Source organism: Nilaparvata lugens, chromosome 1, assembly GCF_014356525.2.
Source record: "Nilaparvata lugens isolate BPH chromosome 1, ASM1435652v1, whole genome shotgun sequence".
Lineage (NCBI taxonomy): Eukaryota > Metazoa > Arthropoda > Insecta > Hemiptera > Delphacidae > Nilaparvata > Nilaparvata lugens.
Window position 1 is genome coordinate 83,935,341 of NC_052504.1, and position 18,345 is coordinate 83,953,685.

An 18,345-nucleotide genomic window follows, 5' to 3' on the forward strand; every position below is an offset into this window, starting at 1 on the left:
AAGACCTTTTCCAAGTTGATTTCTCTTCACCAAGTTTCTCGTTTCAAAATATTCTTATCTTCAATGAGTGGAAGTTCGTGGAAATCCTAGCAGTGTAAATCTTTGCAGTTAGCATCAATATTGATTTTACATAGAGAACAATTATTTCACATTTATGACATTCAAGAGTGTTTTCTGAGATCAAACAGTCTAGATATTTAGTAAGTTGTGTTAGATAAAATTTGTTTAGTCCCAATCCCAAAACTAGATATCAATTATATTAAGGAAAGATATTGCCTAGAACCTCATATCTAGTTTGTTATGAACCTTGTTTCAATCTTGAAGAAATTCCCATTCATCGGTGTTGAAGAAGGAAACGGTTGTCTGGTATCTGGTACTATATGGCTTGCGTGCTGCCATAGGGTGTCATTATTCCTTCGATTACATCAAATTAGGTATTTCAACGTAGAATTAAAGATCCGGATGGAGCGTATTAAGTGTGCATGATTACACAGAACAGGTCAGGACAGCCATGGAGAATTAGGTTCAGTATCTAGGAGATCCGACCTCACAGATGCCAAATAACCACAGTGCTTGGGTAAAAGTACACAGAAATCCTTACACTCAACTCTCTCAGCCATTTAATGGAATTCTCCTGTGCTCATCGGTATTGTTAAGTCGTGTTGTGAGAAATTGAAGAAAACAATGTGGACCCTCACCATATTCCGTTCATGATGAACGTTTTGAGAAAAAATCAGGATTCCTGAATAATTCTTGTACTACCTGTAGAATCCTATTAATTTAACCATGTACTTTATGTTTTTTGTTTTATTTTAAGCTTTTATGACCACTCTGTGGTATGTATTTGACGTTGCATATGACTTGTTTCTTTCTTTGATACTAATTTATTTGATACACAACGCATTTTTTCTTTGAATTGTTTAGAATAGAGAATATCAGTCAACATAGACAAGTTTGACTCCAACTCTCTCCAAAATCAATGATGAATTCAAGGAAGACTTTTCAAAAAACTCCTGGCAACAGTAGAATCCAATGTCTTCGTAATTGAAATAATAATATCATTTTTTAATACAAGTAATGAGATACATTATAATCATTAACATCTTCAAAAATAATTAGATTAGAGTCATCATTTCAGGCTTCAGGCACTAGAAAAAATCCCAACTGAAACTTCTGTGATTATTCTTCTAAGAATACGAAAAATATCGAGTTTTGGGAATTTTGAATTGGAATTATATACAAATCTATAAAATTGTACTATATCAGTAATTCAACCCACTATTTTCAGCAATATTTTCGGATGATCATTTTTTTCATCAGCGAGATGGATCGAAATGGAAACTGGTCGAAAGATGATACACATATCTGGATCCATGAATGACATTTTTATTCATTGATTCAAGAGAGATATTACTGTATTTAATTGATATCCGTGAATCGATAAACATGATTTGATTGGAACATAAATAATTGTCTAACGTAGAATTTCCAAACAGAACTCTCGATTTCCTTCTTGAGAACATTGCTCGCAATACACTCCACAAAAGCAGAATTGAGCGAATCAATTCGTTTTGTGCTTATTGGATGTTATTAACAAAGCCAGCCTTTCATATATGGTCTGTGGTTATTATTGTTTGAGTTGCTCCAAATGTATCCGTGTGAAGCTCTAATGATAATTTATTACTAGGACTGTCCTTTGTTAGTGCGCTTTTCACAATCGAGAAGATTAATCGAACTGTCAAGGAGTTTGATCCCAGAGCTTGGCTGGATAACGTGCCCTGTCCAGCTACTCTCCAGCTCCAGTCATCTCAACTGAATAATGATGGCATACACTACCAGCCACAAGCACTACTAAGAACGCATTGACCATTATAATAGAATAGTTTTCATACTCCATTTATTGTTTTGTACTCTTTTTGGAATACAATGCCATTTAGTACTGCATTGTGACTGACTCATCATCTCACACCGTGAATAAATTTCAGTTCACTCTCTATTCACATTTTTGGACATTTGATTTCTTATATTGGATTCACATTTTCAATTCTATTCGGAAAAGAGAATTGAAAATATTTTTATTGACTTATTTTCTGGTACTGTATGAAATTTTAATATCATGCCCACTCAGATAGGATTCATTTTGTTCTAAAACATTTTCAACAGTAATTATTCAAAATAACCAATGCCAGATTGTCTCCCAATATCAAATTACTGACTTTTTAGGTTAAGATCTGACCTTTTGGCGAGCTGCTTACCATCAGCTGATCAGCGAGCGTAAAGAAACTCTTCTGCGCATGCGCGAATGATTACCGAGTGTAAAGAAAATCTACTGCGCATGCGCGGATGGTTAGCGAGCGAAAAAGTAGATTCTCCTCAGAAATAAGCTGTTTTACGAGGAGAATAGAGTATGTAAATTCTTTCTTTACGCGCAGTTGTAGAAAAAATCAATTACAGTGTAATAAATCACATTCAATCCAAGCAGTAAAAATACCTTATCCCTTCTATGCAACACTTTCCTTATTATTCTCATTCATTTTATTTTCGTTCTCAACCCTGGATAGTATTATCATTGATAGTTGGTAGTTGGAGAATGTCGAGTTTGTCCAACAAGTCTTGAAGAAGCATTCATTAGGATTCTTGCCAAGTATAATTTGAATTGCAATTCGACTTCTCCCGTTGAACTGATGGGGAGAGAATTGGAGTACTTGTTCGGAAATGTCCTAGTAGAACGTTTGTTACTCATTCAACTAGATTAGCCAGCTCTCTCACAGGATTGGAGAGTCAAGATTTATAGCTCATGGTGACAGCTGGTAATGGCTGGAACAATTTCCACGTTTTCCACTTTTTCCATCCAGTTTTTGATATTGATCCTTACGATCAATAATCTTATGTAGTGTATCCACATAAACAACAGTACTTAGATTAACATGGCGTATTCAAATATACTGAGCATCATATTCAACTCACATTAAATGAATCCTTTCTTCCCAATTAGCAGCCCTATCAATTCCCCTTACATAATCTTCCCCCTTCAATCCGCAGTCTTATGACCCTGATCAATCTTACAAATGTAGTAACAGGGCATTGTACCCTCAATTTGGCCTACAATGATAGTGCGCTTGAAACGCAGCTAAAATTTTCAAAACATGCGAACACTATTGCAAATTTCTCACTTCATTACGGAGAATAAATTTAAAGAAATCAGGCCCATTACAATCATCTTTCACTTCCGTGAACTTCAGTCTTCATATTATGACAACATCATTCTGTCATCATCTTCTTCACTTCTGGGATTAGGTATTAATTAACCTGTTCCGGTACCCATGTCTTTCTTGGCCTCACTACATCTCTTTTTACTGTAGGTCTATCATTCTGTTAATACGTTTTTTCAGACAAGTCGGCACGGCACCAAAGGACAGCAAACTCCGATTGGCTGATTGGTTTGGCTTATCTAGAATCATGCAGACAATCGGAGAGCTTCCTGTCCTGTCTTGCCGTGCTGATTTGTCTAAAAAAATGCCTCATCCCTTGATTGTGAATTACAGCTTTGTACTAGTATCGATAATATTATTGTTCTTCAACAATCTAACGATTCTTCTGGACCAGGCTAAAATGCCACATAAAATACGCTTATCAAATACAGTGGGCTTTGAATGAGAACTCGTAACAAACCTAATCCAATTTTCAAATAATCAGATCTTCTTTTCTTTGCCTATTGCAGAGTTACCCCAAAATTTCCACCATGATCTTACTATATAGAGCTTACAATCAGTAAGGAAGTCGATTATCTCTCAGGTACAATTCAATTCTAGTAATGGCTTCTTTTGAGAGTCTTATCTTCTGGCTTTGAGATTTTAACCTCCCCTGACAAAGAGCTGAAGTCTGTAGAATAAAAGCTAATTCTCGATTCGTGCGTGGTGGTCTGCTGATAATTCAGCAGATCGGGCCGCCAAACAACAACGCAGCTTTTCTATCTGGATGCTCTGACTTCAAAAAGCTTTCAGCGCACTCGTTGCCGGGGACGCAGCACCGCAGCCGCAATCTCAGCACCCGGCAAAAAGAGGGTCGCTCCAAGCGAAAGGTTGAAGTTGTCATGCCGCTGTGGAGGGGGTGTGGAAAAGGCAAGGGGTGGCGTGTAGGAGGTAGACAAAAACTAAATGCAGAGAATAATCTGGTCCGATTCTATCATTGTGCAGTGTTAGGTGCTTAGTTTTGCTCTAGTTTTTGTTCTCGACAACCGAATCGAACAAACAACATTTATCAACTTACATGAGAGAAGAAGACTTATTTATCTTTCTGATTCCATGATCTCCTAATATTACCGTGTTAAACTCTGAAATCGGAGATACCGTAAAATATTCTATATTTACAAGTCATGAATATTTGTCCTTTATATCATTATTCTATTTTCATTATATCTTTCATCACTCTTCCAACCACAGAACGTCTATGAATTAAATGAAACGGAAGACTTTACATATTGTGTACGTTCTGTGTACAGTTAATTGTTCCAGTTTCAATCGTAAATTGTTCCATCACGTGACTGGTGCAAAATGTTCCCATGGAACGCCATTTCAAAATCGTTGGTTCAAGCTTTTGGCGTGCACTTATAAAGTTGATTTACACCAAAATGTGTCGTTTACTAGCTGCGTAAATGAAGAAAGGCTGTTTTACAAACTCACCGTCAAGAAAAGTGTGCATTTCTTTCATTCCATGACTCAAATTTTTTATAGAGAAAAATTCATTCAACGAATGGTTATCGAACATCATTTTGTTGGTTATGTATTCTATGGCTATGCTTTGGTAAACAAACTATCAGCGCAAGCGCAGAGAAGGAGGCAGACTACAATCATCTACCAATGAGAGCTCAGATAGTTGGAACTGTACCAGGCCGGACAATTTACCACGCTTTGACTGTGGGGCAGGAACTTTGACTGAATCGGACAATTTACCACATTCCATGTACACAGAACGGGCCCGATAATAAAACAATCAATATTTCACTTATTATTTTACTACTTTGTATGTTTATACTGCGATAATATAAATATTTTTCTTTCAATTTTACTTTCGATTCCAAGCAATGTTTAAGAATCATAATTTCCTTAATCCAAACCAGTGTATTTTAACTGTCTGATTTAGTTCAACTACTCCCTGCACACGGACAAATCATCCACGTACGGAGTATATTCTTTATAATATTATGGTTACTTTTTAAGTATGTTTTTCAATGGATAAATTGGAATTTTACAATATTGGAGATTGCACCCCTTATAAGGGAATTTCATTCCCTCATATACTTTCAGTGTGGTATCTATATTCTGAAATGGACAATGATGATAGAAGCCTGTATTGAGGAATGCAGTAGTAATCACAAGCCACACATTCTCAATAACAGTGGAGTGCTCAAGGGAGTGATTTCCCCCTGAAGAATAATAGTACACATTCCCACTCGTGAATATGACGGGAATAGTAAATTTTCCCGTCCATATCGTGATTGGAAAGTCTTCCAATGCTTGTATGTTGTCTACTTTGTTTATTAAGCTATGATAAAATTGTTTGAAATTGTGATGGATAAACTTTAATGTATTTCATTCAAAAGATATTTACAATAATCTGTTGTTCACCATTATCATGCAGTCATATTCATTCATTTTGTGCAAATATTGAATCCCTATTGTTCTCCAATTACACCGAGATAACAAATTCATTCTTTGGATAAGAGCCGAAAGCTATTTAAATTATGCGCTTCAGTTATTTCTATGAAAGGTCATCAATACTATAGGCTACTACTCAATGAATTTACACATAACGTAAAAATTTTAATCTGTTGTTTCTATTCCATTCATGAAAGTTGCTTGAGAAAAATTTTATGCTTTCAAATTTTTCTTGTATCGATTCCAATTCCATCTCATTGTGAACTGATTTTATTGTATTTACTAGTTTTTCAATTTGTTTCGAACGATCAAGAGGGATAAAATATTTTAAATTCACACTCTACGGAAGCTTCACACTGTTTCCTTATAGAGAGCCTGGCTATTACGTTCTTTCATGTATTTTCAACATCTCAATCATTATGAAGTGATGCAATTTCGACCCATCATTGGAGCTTCAAAAGATTTCTCAAACTTCTTATCAGATCAAATTCTTGAGTTCTCAGAGTGGGAAATTCAGGGAATCATCATTGTTCATTGATCTCTGTCTAGATGATTGATTCTCCTTTGATTTAATTCAAGTTCAATCGTGACAGACAATTTTTTCCTATCATGTGTTATCTCAGAAAAATTTGTTTCATAGCCTAGTGGTTTTTCTTTCCGATATTGGAGCCTACTGTGATACTGGTAATCCTTTTGGATTAAATAACCAGAATATGAGCGTTTTCCCCGGTCTGTTTCAAAAGGCCGAGATTTTCAATGAAAACTCTACACTTTGCCTTCTATGAAACACAAAATATTTTGCTAGTGGATCAATGGACACTGTGCTGCAGAACAGCTTAGTTCTTTTGTGGTTGCAGGAAGCTTCTATCTGTAGTTTCGTTGAAAATTCAAGCGTATTCTCTGATAAATCACCATTCATTAAATTCACCGGAAGATTACTCTCCTCTATTTAAATTCTATCTGAGTCAAACAGAATTATTCTCAAATCCGCCTCTCCGCTTTCGACGATACCGTATTCCATCCAATACATTGTAATAAAATACATTACTGCAGAATTATCTTCACTAATGAGCGTTTTCGAAATAATTATAAATACACTATTCATCACATTACCAAATAATGTAATGTAGCTTAGGCCTATTCCCACATCCATATTATCTTCATTTATAGTCAGGTATTGTACTCTACTCGGAATTGTGAACTACTTGTAAACTACCTGCTTGTAGTTCCAGGATTTTCCTTCTCATATTCCCTCTCAGGTGTAACGATGCTGCTATACAATGATGAAGAGAGATATTTATCTTCACAATTTATGCAACATGAATAGATTTTTCCCCTATCATGAATTTAGTAGCTAACACTGTCCAGTATCTACCACATATCGTTTAAAAGTGTTGGACTTTTGTTATAGCAAATGAACAGTATCGAGCTGCTTAATTAGAGCATCAGAAGGTTGTCTGGTGGTGGGGAGGGGGAGGATGAGTTGGGAGGGGTGGGAGGTGGAAGGGTTGAAGCATCAATCATCGCCGGTGCTCTGCCCTGCTCTGCCCTGCGCTGTGTTTTAAAGCTCGACGACTGAAAAAACGATAACGCGCCACTCTACGTTCAAAATAAAACCATCCATTATAGAAATGCTGATCACATCCGCGTGCTTCCCCAGCTAATGACTGAAACTTTCGGCGTTTGACTGGAGATTGATCATACACAAGATCATTTTGCCAAGTCATGTCGTTGACATTATTCGTGAAAAAGCGTCACAAACAGTTTTGCTCGCAATTTTATATCCACTCTCGAAAGTTATTTGTGCAAACAGCGAGAATACCAACTATGCTTGTTATTCTACCTAGTTGGTCTACCTAGTTCTGGTATTCAACCGGCATAGCTCACATTATACGAGTTATCTCGATCTATATGAATTCCACAATCAATACAACAAGCATACAAGCAATCTATTCATAAGTAAATGGGAATTGAGAGGTACGTTGACTTACCTAAAGATACAAGCAATCTATTCATAGGTAAATGGGAGTTGAGAGGTAACGCGTGTCTTAAACATCTCACAAGTGCTTTGAAGACCATTATAAAACTGTTGTAAAAAGTATTTTTCTTTCACCTACTGTTTAAAATTCAAGTATTGAAGTTTCAATCAAAGTATTGAAGTATCAAGTTTAATTCAGTAAGTACTTACTTTAAATTAATTCTGTTGTACTTTTAAACAAAAAATAATTTTTAAATAATTTTAATTTAAATAAACCAAATAAAGGTTTCTCCCCCAATAACTTCCTTAATTTTAAACACTGAAACTCCCTGGAACATAAATGAACGTTCATGGTGAAATTTAAACTCAAGATCGTAATTAACTTTTCAAGTACAAAACATCAGTATTCAAAATGGATAATAAATTTTAGGGGGTTTCCAAACCTTTGTTATATGATTTCGAAGTTTATAAGTTACTGATAATAGCTGAGCTAACCTCAAACCGTTATTCGATGGGTTTACTTTCATACAGTGTTAGGTACTGAGTGACCGTTGCACTCCGAGATTGGATGTAACGCTGAACGTAAAAATCAATCATTTTCCTATTCCTTAGAATTCTGAAATTCCTCTTTACTTGAAACAAATATTATGTATGTTGTTTATAATATTGCTAAAAGCTTAATCAAGCTGGAGGTTTTTATATTATATAGATTCCTTTTTTCTAAATCAGTGGATTTCATGCTGGGAGAGCATTATTGTTGTCATTAGCAGTTAAAAGTTTTTAAATTCCCAGTTTTATAACAAAATTCAATATTTATCTCATTTTTGGACAAATTTTATCTTGTATATGTGTTTTATGTAATAGTTCTAAAGGTTTAAGAAGAAAACGGTTTTTTTTTGGAAGTGAATTTTTCATGAACAAATTTCAAAGGCAAGCTTACGAATGTATTCTAATGGAAGTTTTATTTTGCATTACATTATGAGTGGATTTTGAATTCTCAATTTGAAGTTCAGTTTTTGCAGGCCGGACACAGCAATGTCTCCCGGCTACATAGGCCAAACAAGTTATTGACTCTTTGAATGTTTTTAATTTTTGTATTAACCTATAGGTGCATATGCATAAATAAAAAAGCTAAATCAATAAAATCCTGCTTCTCTTATGAGAACTAATGAGACCTAAGAGAGCTATGAGTTTTCGATCTCCCTGTGGAAGAATATTTTAGTATTTTATACAGCTCTGTGGAAATGTGAATTCATAGAAACGACTATATATTATATAGCTATTGATAGCTATTGATAAGCGTACTCGTCCAAGCGATACACTTATTTATGTGAAAGGACAGTATTGTTTACTATGCGAATTTTCGAGTACTCCACACAGCTCCCACGCATGATGATAAATACTAGCTAATAATTGTGTTGTACTTTTGAATGGACAGGCGCGTGTAAAGTTTTTCAAATTCGCCTTTTCCCGGTCAGAAGGTTATCGTGCTTCAAAATACATTGTTACGGTGCAAATATCATTTCCTGGTGCACGAATGCTGAATGTGTTCATATTTATGATCAAGTCGGCAGCCACTTCCCACTTACTTAATAAATCAAAAACCACGCAATTTCCTTTTTATATGAAATACGAGGGAAAGAGGCCTAATAGACTCCATACGTGAGTGCTCCTCCACTCCAAGTTAAAGATACATTTTTCTCCCTCATAATGAATAATGTTCTATGAGAAAAACATCGCATTCAAAGCTCAGATACTCATAATCGAAACTTTCATAACCAAAACTCATAATCGAAACTCCGATACCCATTCGAAACTTTCAAATTGGATATAGGTTGCTCTCGTCAAAGAAATACCATTCAAATGATAATTTTTTCACTTATTTGGGACATTTTTTCGTTAAATTGTTAGTCGGCGAGACTGTGTCACTGGGAACAATAGCTGGCATTGAAATAGAAATTTTGAGTTTTAGAAAAGTCTTGACGGAATTTTTTGCTTCTTCAAAAAAATGTGTTTACAATAAACTGACTGGAATTTCAAATTTTAATTCAATAGGGCAAATTTAGTAATGACTTTTTATCTAATCAGTAACAGTCTTCATGTGGCTGAATGCCAATCTAGCTTCACTTCTAAAACTTAATGGTAAACGTAAACGAGTATTTATTGGAAAGAAAAATATTATTTTGATGTGATATTAGTCATGAAAATAATATTTGGTCATTGAATGAAAAAGACTAAGAAATTGTCAAAAAACCACTGATTAAAATGATTGAAAATCAGTGGTTTTTTTGACAATTTCTTAGTCTTTTTCATTCAATATGAATAATTACCACAATATCAACTTCTCAACTACACAAAAAAAAATATTTGGTCATTTCCAAACTTAAAACTGGTAAACCCTCTGCTGTGGAGAGTTCTGTTATTTCATATTCTATAAATTTTATCTATGTCAGAGAGCAAGTCGTGATTATTCTGAAAAATCCGCGTATTTCAAAAGGAGTTTAGTGTCAAGAAAAATATTATTTTTATATAATGTTAGTCATGAAAATAATATTTGGTCATTTCCAAACTTAAAACTGGTAAACCCTTTGCTCTGAAAATTTTACTATTTAATAATCTTTAAATTTTTATAATCTTGTCATAGAGCAAGTCGGGATTATTCTGGAAAATCCGCGTATTTCAAAGGGTATTACATCAACCTTGTCTATTTATAATTATTTTTATTATTTAAAGTTTGTTTTTTTACCGAATGTTGCATTAAATATTCTCCAATGGAATTCGGTCGGAACAATTCCTCTTAATTGAAACGCATTACTTATCATAGCTTTTAAGAATTCAGTTCCACTTTGAACTGATAAATATTGGAATGAGCTATTTTGTTTCGGATTAATTACTGCGTCTCAAATAATAATAATAATTACCCAAAGTGATTAATAATTATCATGTGTGTACTTTATGATTATTCTATTAGTATAAGAACAATAACCCACACCATTTAATTCTATGTGATCCGTTTTAAGAGGATTCTTATCTCATAAAATAGCAATGCGTGGAATTCCATATCAAAAGTTGTAGTACAGTAATTAATTATTTATCATTCTAATCTATCAAGTGGAGCCGTGGGACGTGTAAAGATACTAACCAGTTCATAGAGTTTTCAGTTTGAAGCTGGCAGATCATAGTTCAATATTCAACTACTGTAACTAATTCTTGTGTTATCATCTCTTCATTCCATCTCACATTGAATTTATTAATGATTTTGCCAGATTTGATTGACAATCAAGGAAAATTATTACGATGCATTCCAAACACAAACACCGTAGTCGATTCTATTTATTGATGATTTCATTCATTAATTAATCACGTGCTATTTGCACCAAGAAAATAAGTTTCAGTGTATTTTAATCAAAAGGTTACAAAGTGAATATGACTCTAGATACAATTCTAGGGAGTTAATTGAACTAGACTACTGTATTTACTAAATACTTCAGGATGTAGGCTAACGAAGTGAAGAGTGATGAATATAATGTGGTTGAAAATAATACTAAGTTTAAGAAGTATTTTGTTAATCATATGAAAGTGGTGATTTATTTATTACAATAAAAGAATACTACGCGATAGCTTATGAGCCTTGAAAACACCCGTGCCTCAAACTGTGATCACTTGCTTTTAATTATTGACCTACTGTAAAAATTCAAAATGCAGGAGTTTAAAAGAAGTATAAGTGAGCAATGGATGAACAAATCAAGTGTATTATAGAACGTTTTTAATATCAATACGATGTAGATGAAATAATATGGCACCCCTGATAGACAATGGGTAAAAATTTGTAAGCCGATATAGTCTAGTAAATTGGAGCGACGCTACCTCAGTATGTAATAGCTGCGTCGGTCATGGATTGGTTTACCATTCCATCTGGCATTCACTGAGTCATCCCTCACCTCATGTTCAAGTCAAAGTCAAAAAGGTTGTGGTATCATGAATACTAATAAACTGGGCATAATAGACTCACTTCAATCTCGTATCTATATCATGAATCTCGTATTGTATTATCCGTCACTTATACAAGTGTATAAGTTAAAAAATAAAGTGAGCTTCAATCAGTAGCAGGATCGTTTGTTGCAACATAAAATTGAAGATGTCACAATACAGATTGATTCAAATATTATGAGATAATATATCATCTGGAAAATAATATGAGTTATGGAGCTTTAATGCGTTTCAGGGCGTGGTAGAAGACAACCTCATAGGAAGAAGCTGATTTTTCTAAATTATTTATGCGACTCCAATCCGGTATAATATGTTTATGTGGCCGATTGCTTGGTGGCGCCGTCAAAAATATATGTAAGCAGCCTATACATGTATAGTAGCTTATGTATAAGCAGCCTAGCTATGCACTGTACACGTGCTTCAGTCTGGCGTAACACATGCTATCGAAAAAAGAACAGCCAAGCTTCGACTCTGAGTCCCTATGATGACCGAGTGATCTCTCAATGCAAAGATGACATTCGGTGCTTTTTTCACGTCCATAAAAAGTTATGAGACAGTTGTCTATTTTAGTCTCATTAGCGTTTTTTCTGCTTTTGAGAAATTCTTGTCTCATTATTTTCTTGGATTGTATTTTAGTAGAAGAATCAAATTTTATTCTATTGTAGAAAAAATGGCACATGAAAATTATTCTCATGCAACATTAGGCCTACTATTATTATCTAATCTCATTATTGTATGGTGAAAAATTTTCATGTCTCGTAGCAAAATTCACTTTCTTGTGTGAAAATTGAAATTAAATTAATTTACTTTCTTGTGTAAATGAATGTGTCACTCCATAGAATTATTGTTATTAGTCATTATCATATTCTATCGCGATTGTGAAAAAATTGTCAAATTTTATTGTGTCGTAGAAGAATTGAATGAGTCTCGACAATCTATTATTTTTTGAAAGATTTATCTGCGTTTCATCATTTTACATTTCATGAGATATGAACTGATTTAGGGCAGTATAGCTTAGAGTTAATGACGAGTGCCAAGGCAGGATTGCCGAGACGACTTCTGGGATGACTATCTGAGGTGTTGCACCCTTCAGTCTGCTAGCGATAAGTGGTCGCGGGTTCAAATACCACCGGTAGACATGGACGTTGTATCATCTCATCAAATCACCACTATCACACCTTCCATCACCCACGCACAAGAAAAAAGCTCATGTGGACACCATCAGCAATAAAAAAAACATTATGAAAAAAACAAAACTTCAGTAATACGAGTTCAGTGTTAAGGAATTCTAGTTCATTATTTTTCTGCTATATTCTTTTGCAAAAAATGAAAAAATATACAACACTGAGTAAAGTTTTAAAAAAATGGTCATGTAACTGTTTGAAGGATTTAATCATTAAATTTTAATGTCATATTTCCGTATTATATTGTATTTTTCATACAGTCATCAATCATTGATATAGCCGAAACAGAAGCATTCGAGAGAATAATGTAGCACCTTGATTATCCATCACCTGCCGGATTAGAGCATGCTGAGAAGTCCATGAAGGTTGGAAAATCGAAGGAGAATATGGACTAAGACACCCTACACTTAACTGCCGAACATTATATCAGCACAATTTCTTCGGCATTCTATACAGAACCTCTTCTTCTCAAGCCCAGAAATAGAAGAAGCTAAATAAATATTATAGCTACTACTCTATTAGTTATCGAGTTTCAAAAATTCAAAAATGTGAATGACGAAATGTTTGGAAGTAGATTGACTCAATAATCAAGGTGCTGAGGAATGAGTTTGAGATCGGAAAATGTTCGACTGGCACGTTACAGCACTGAAATTTTGACAGTTTTTCAAACATTCTGAAGCTCAGACTTTACGACAGTTCTAGAATATCAATTCAGGATTTAGAAAAGATTGCAGGTAAGATCACACAACAAAATCCAATATAGAACAACCGCCAGTCACATTATAGCCACATTTCCACTAGAAATAAATGATTAGGTAATAACGACAGAAACTTCATGAATCTGTTATAATACAGATTGTGATGTCAATATTGACTTATTAATCTCAATCGGCTAATATCTATGTAGAGACGTCTTTACTTTGAAACATTGAATCATTGCACACGTGACTTTAGTACGCTACTTCCAAACCTCATACGACTCCTCATTTCATGCTACTTTTTGTCTTTAATTAAATCTATATGAAGAATCACTTCAAACTGTCAGCATATGCCTATCAATGTTTTTCATTCAATCAATATTGACAGTTCTGTTGAAATAAAAAAACTTGTCGATATAAGTGAATACTGAATAGTAATTGAGAAGGTTGATTAAAATCTTCATGATTTCCCTGATGATCACATTTTCCTTATGCGGATTTTATTGATCTTGTAGAAGAGATTGAACAAAAATCAATATGATTGAAGATCTCAGAATACATGCAATACTAGAGGAATACTATTTGGAACGTGTTTTTCCACCAGAAGAAACAATAATGGTTTTAGGGTTGTCAATAAGAAACAAGATCTTTAAAATGCATGCTATACTAATAGAGAGAAGTGTGTTTACCTGTGGTGGGGAAAATGTTCCTTATGGTGTTGGGGTTGTCGAAGTCCTTATCTTTGCCAGCGTGCTCACTCGTGTATTTGCGGAAGAGATTCAACATGTGTCTCGGCGGCGGAGTCAGGTGATGCGCTTCTGGTGGACTAAGTCCGAAAAACTCTTTGAAAATATCCTGTATCGCCGCTTCAAGCTCATTACTTTCAGTGTTTTTTCCCGACGCTAAGTTTGCACTTAGCGCCAAAATTGTGATAATAAGCACGGATAGTTCCATTATTGTATTTCAGTACAGGAGATTGAAAAAAATTAAGGGTTGACTTCAAAAGTTTGTCCTCCTAAGAGGTTCCTTACTCGTGAACTTTCAACAGTCCACTTGTAAGGTACTTTGGAGGAGTCATTGTTCCAATTCAAGAAGATTTTACTCAAGACTGTAATTTATTCACGAAGAATAATGGGAATATTATTTGACAGATTATGTTTGAATAGAGTAAAACAGATTCCACGACGATGAAACTGAGAATTAATGAAAGAAAGTTGGTGATGCTTGGAAATCGAACTCTACGATACGAATTGAGGTATAGTTTGAAACTTTCACAAGATTTTCGAAGTCCTAGGCAGTTTTTTTTGTATTCTTCTATGGATGGTAATGTAAAACTGGTGTCAAATGTAACACGGAAACTCGTTTCCTGAATTTCTACCTGCGAAGATAACACAGATATAGCTGGCTGCTTGCTGAGGGGGTGACGCGGACAAAACTGAGCTTTACCGCTCAGTCCCAACCACTATAAAGACAGAACAAATGTGAGCCAGAGTCTGCAGCACGCATGCGCCCTGTGTTCTTCCGTGTCAAAAACAATTTTCACGCTTTTACTCAATTACAGATTTTAATAGCCGAAAAACTCTAGGCTGGAAATATTAACCGGATAAACTCTCATTATACGTAAACTACACTATTTTCGGTAAATCCAAAAATGGATCTTTCACACGGTATAATCCATAGTTTTTAGGATACAAGGGCCGCTGAGATTGAAAAATTACAGGCTAGAAGATTTTAGAGCTTGAGGTTGAGAATCATATTTTTCCAAATCACAGTTCGAAAGTGTAAATTTACTTCAGGGGTGAATCGAATTTTCAAAAGAATGAGCGTATTCTTCATAAATGTAACCCCTAATTAACTGGTGATCAAGCTCTTAATTGTTTACAATATTATTGTTTAGAGCATAGAATTGCTGATGGAATGAAATTTTGACAGTTGATTTACGAAATTTCTGAAATTGATATCGGCTTCATCCGTCCTAATAGTTAAAATACTGAAATATGAACCACATAAACAAATTCTCAAGATTCAATCTACTCTGAATAATTTTCTCAAATAAACTGGATGACAACTTTGCTGCGAAATCATCAGATGTAAGGTTAAAGAAAATAAAACTTCAATTATTATTAGAATATATGATTTATTATATTTTTGTCTGCCGAGAATTAATTTATGGAATGAATTTGATAGTGAAGCATCGGTTCAAAAAACAGTATGAAAAGTGAGTAACTCTTCAATAAAGAACGTTCTACTAATTTTTAGATCAATGTCAGAGTAGGTATATTCCTCTCACATTATTTATTTCACGGAGGCTGATTATACAATCTGGTCTCTATATCAGAGTATGTACCAAATTTATGAATTTCTTATTAGGGAGAACACCTACTTAGGCCTATTATAAAACCAATTTGCAAAGACTCTTCCTACGTCTATAAGCTGCTATTACTGTATTGTCCTATACTCATGAATAGATTGCATGTTGAATATTGATGATCAGCCATTACATGGTAACTTCTTCAATTCAGACATCTCTCGACATAATATATTGCCAAAAGATTCTTAGTGCGCCTCTAAAGGGCCAACTGAACATTCCTACCAAATTTGAACGTTTTTGGTCCGGTAGATTTTTAGTTATGCGAGTGAGTGAGTGAGTGAGTGAGTGAGTGAGTCAGTGAGTGAGTGAGTGCCATTTCGCTTTTATATATATACTAGCCGTCAGGCTCGCTTCGCTCGCCATATCCGTCTAGCCAGGGGGCTCCGCCCCCTGGACCCCCGACTGGATCGTCCAAGAATGAGATAAGCAGCCTCGCTTCGCTCGCCTGCATTTTTCATTTGAACATTTTTATCATATGTTAGAACAATCCAGTAGGGGGTCCAGACTAAACGGATATGGCGAACGAAGCGAGCCTGACGGCTAGTAATATGATATTCCCAGGATTGAAGTAGCAGTGCCCAATCAATTTTTCCGCGATAAATGCATTTAAATCTTCAACTTGGTGCCAACCAAACAAAGTCAACTCAACTTAATGCCAACCTGACAAAATTATTAATTTAGTTAACAACTGTTTCGAAGAGGTACTCTATCTAGATTATAGTTCTATAGTAACATATGATAAATATGGAAATTTCAATTATAATTAAGAGATTGGGAGAAGAAGAATATACATGCTAAAAGACGAACTTTAAACCCTTAAAAACAACCCTTAGAGTTAAAATATTGCCAAAAGATTTCTTAGTGCGCCTCTAAAGGGCCAACTGAACATACCTACCAAATTTGAACGTTTTTGGTCCGGTAGATTTTTAGTTTTGCGAGTGAGTGAGTGAGTGAGTGAGTGAGTGAGTGAGTGAGTCAGTCAGTCAGTCAGTGAGTGAGTGCCATTTCGCTTTTATATATATAGATATAGATTATATCTTTGTCTGCCGAGAGTAAACTTATGGAATGAATTGGATAGTGAAGCATCGGTTCAAAAAACTTTATGAAAAGTGAGTAATTCTTCAATAAAGAACGTTCTACTAATTTTTAGATCAATGTCAGAGTATATTCGCCTCACATTATTCATTTCACGGAGGCTGATTATACAATCTGGTCTCTATATCAGAGTCTGTACCAAATTTATGAATCTCTTATTAGTGAGAATACCTACTTAGGCCTACTAAAAATCAAATTTGCAAAGACTCTTCCCAAGCCTATAAGCTGCTATTTGTTGTATTGTCCTATACTCATGAATAGATTGCATGTTAAATATAATTGATGATCAGCCATTACATTGAAACTTCTTCAATTCAGACATCTCTCGACATATTGCCTCGTAGTACCTCTCAGTAATTTGTGATAGTTTAAAATTAGCCTAGTTTAACATTTAGCTTAGATTAGTATTTTCTCTTGGTGGTTTGTGAGTAACCAACTAAATTACTTTTTTTCAAAATTATAGCTGTTCCCCGTAATTCATCATTATCAGGATTAGGTCCAAAAGTTCCTGTTTCGACGTCAAACACATTAGTTTCCATCTTCTAGGTCTACTTCGATTTCCTTCTCGTTTGTAATTCATGACTTGTAAGCATGCTCTGAGAATATAGTACCAATCTCCATCCTCTCAGTATGTCCTCTTAAGCTCTCAACTTTATTCTTCAACTCCGCTATAGAATATGGAGTATATAGAGAATATATATTCAACTCTTTTCTCATTTCAATTTTGCAGAGTCCTCTATTGTACATCCTTTCACTGATCTTAAAAATCGCATTACTGCCTCTTGCATCCTGCTTAAAAATATTTTTTCAGGGATCCATGCTTCAAAGCCGTACAAGAGTACAGGGAATGCCATGTCTGATATCAGAATCAGACTGCTATGTCGTAATTTAAGTATTTGAAAGAGGTCATTAACAAGCAGTTCGTAATGGAAAGAATCATTGCCATGATCTTATGAAACTTGAGCTTGGTCTCTCTTCGGGCTTAATTTTTCAAAATTCTATCCAGTCACACATACAGTCTTGGATCTATTGATTTAAATAAGCAGGTTTTGGTCTCCTTGAAATGCGTTCATTACCAAATATCGGCAATGAGGCACCTTCTCGAGGAATATTTTAATTCCTACAGGTGATTTTCCCAGAGAACCCATGACGTTTATTCTATTGAAGGAAATTCACACATTTTAGTATTTAGGACTTTTGTAAGGTTTAATTTGTTTAGTGCTCTCACTCTCTTCCAATATCACTTGTTCGTCTCAATCCATAAAACTTCTAAAGTAGAACTAAATCTGTGACTTGATGAATATGAATATGTTTGATTCTGAGGTATTCAAATCAATTTTCATCGATTAGAGAGAACAGTTCTCTACTTACA

At 34.7% G+C, this 18,345-nt stretch overlaps 1 protein-coding gene across 1 annotated transcript in view; it reads right to left on the reverse strand.

Annotated features, from left to right (window-relative positions):
• Positions 1-14,954, reverse strand: part of LOC111048431 (growth/differentiation factor 10) — a 76,833-nt gene extending 61,879 nt beyond the window's left edge. The window contains exon 1 of the mRNA XM_039445634.1: positions 14,197-14,954. Coding sequence (XP_039301568.1) covers positions 14,197-14,461 — 265 coding nt within the window. The 5' untranslated portion in view covers positions 14,462-14,954. The remainder of the gene's footprint in view (positions 1-14,196) is intronic.
• Positions 14,955-18,345: the final 3,391 nt, after the last annotated feature.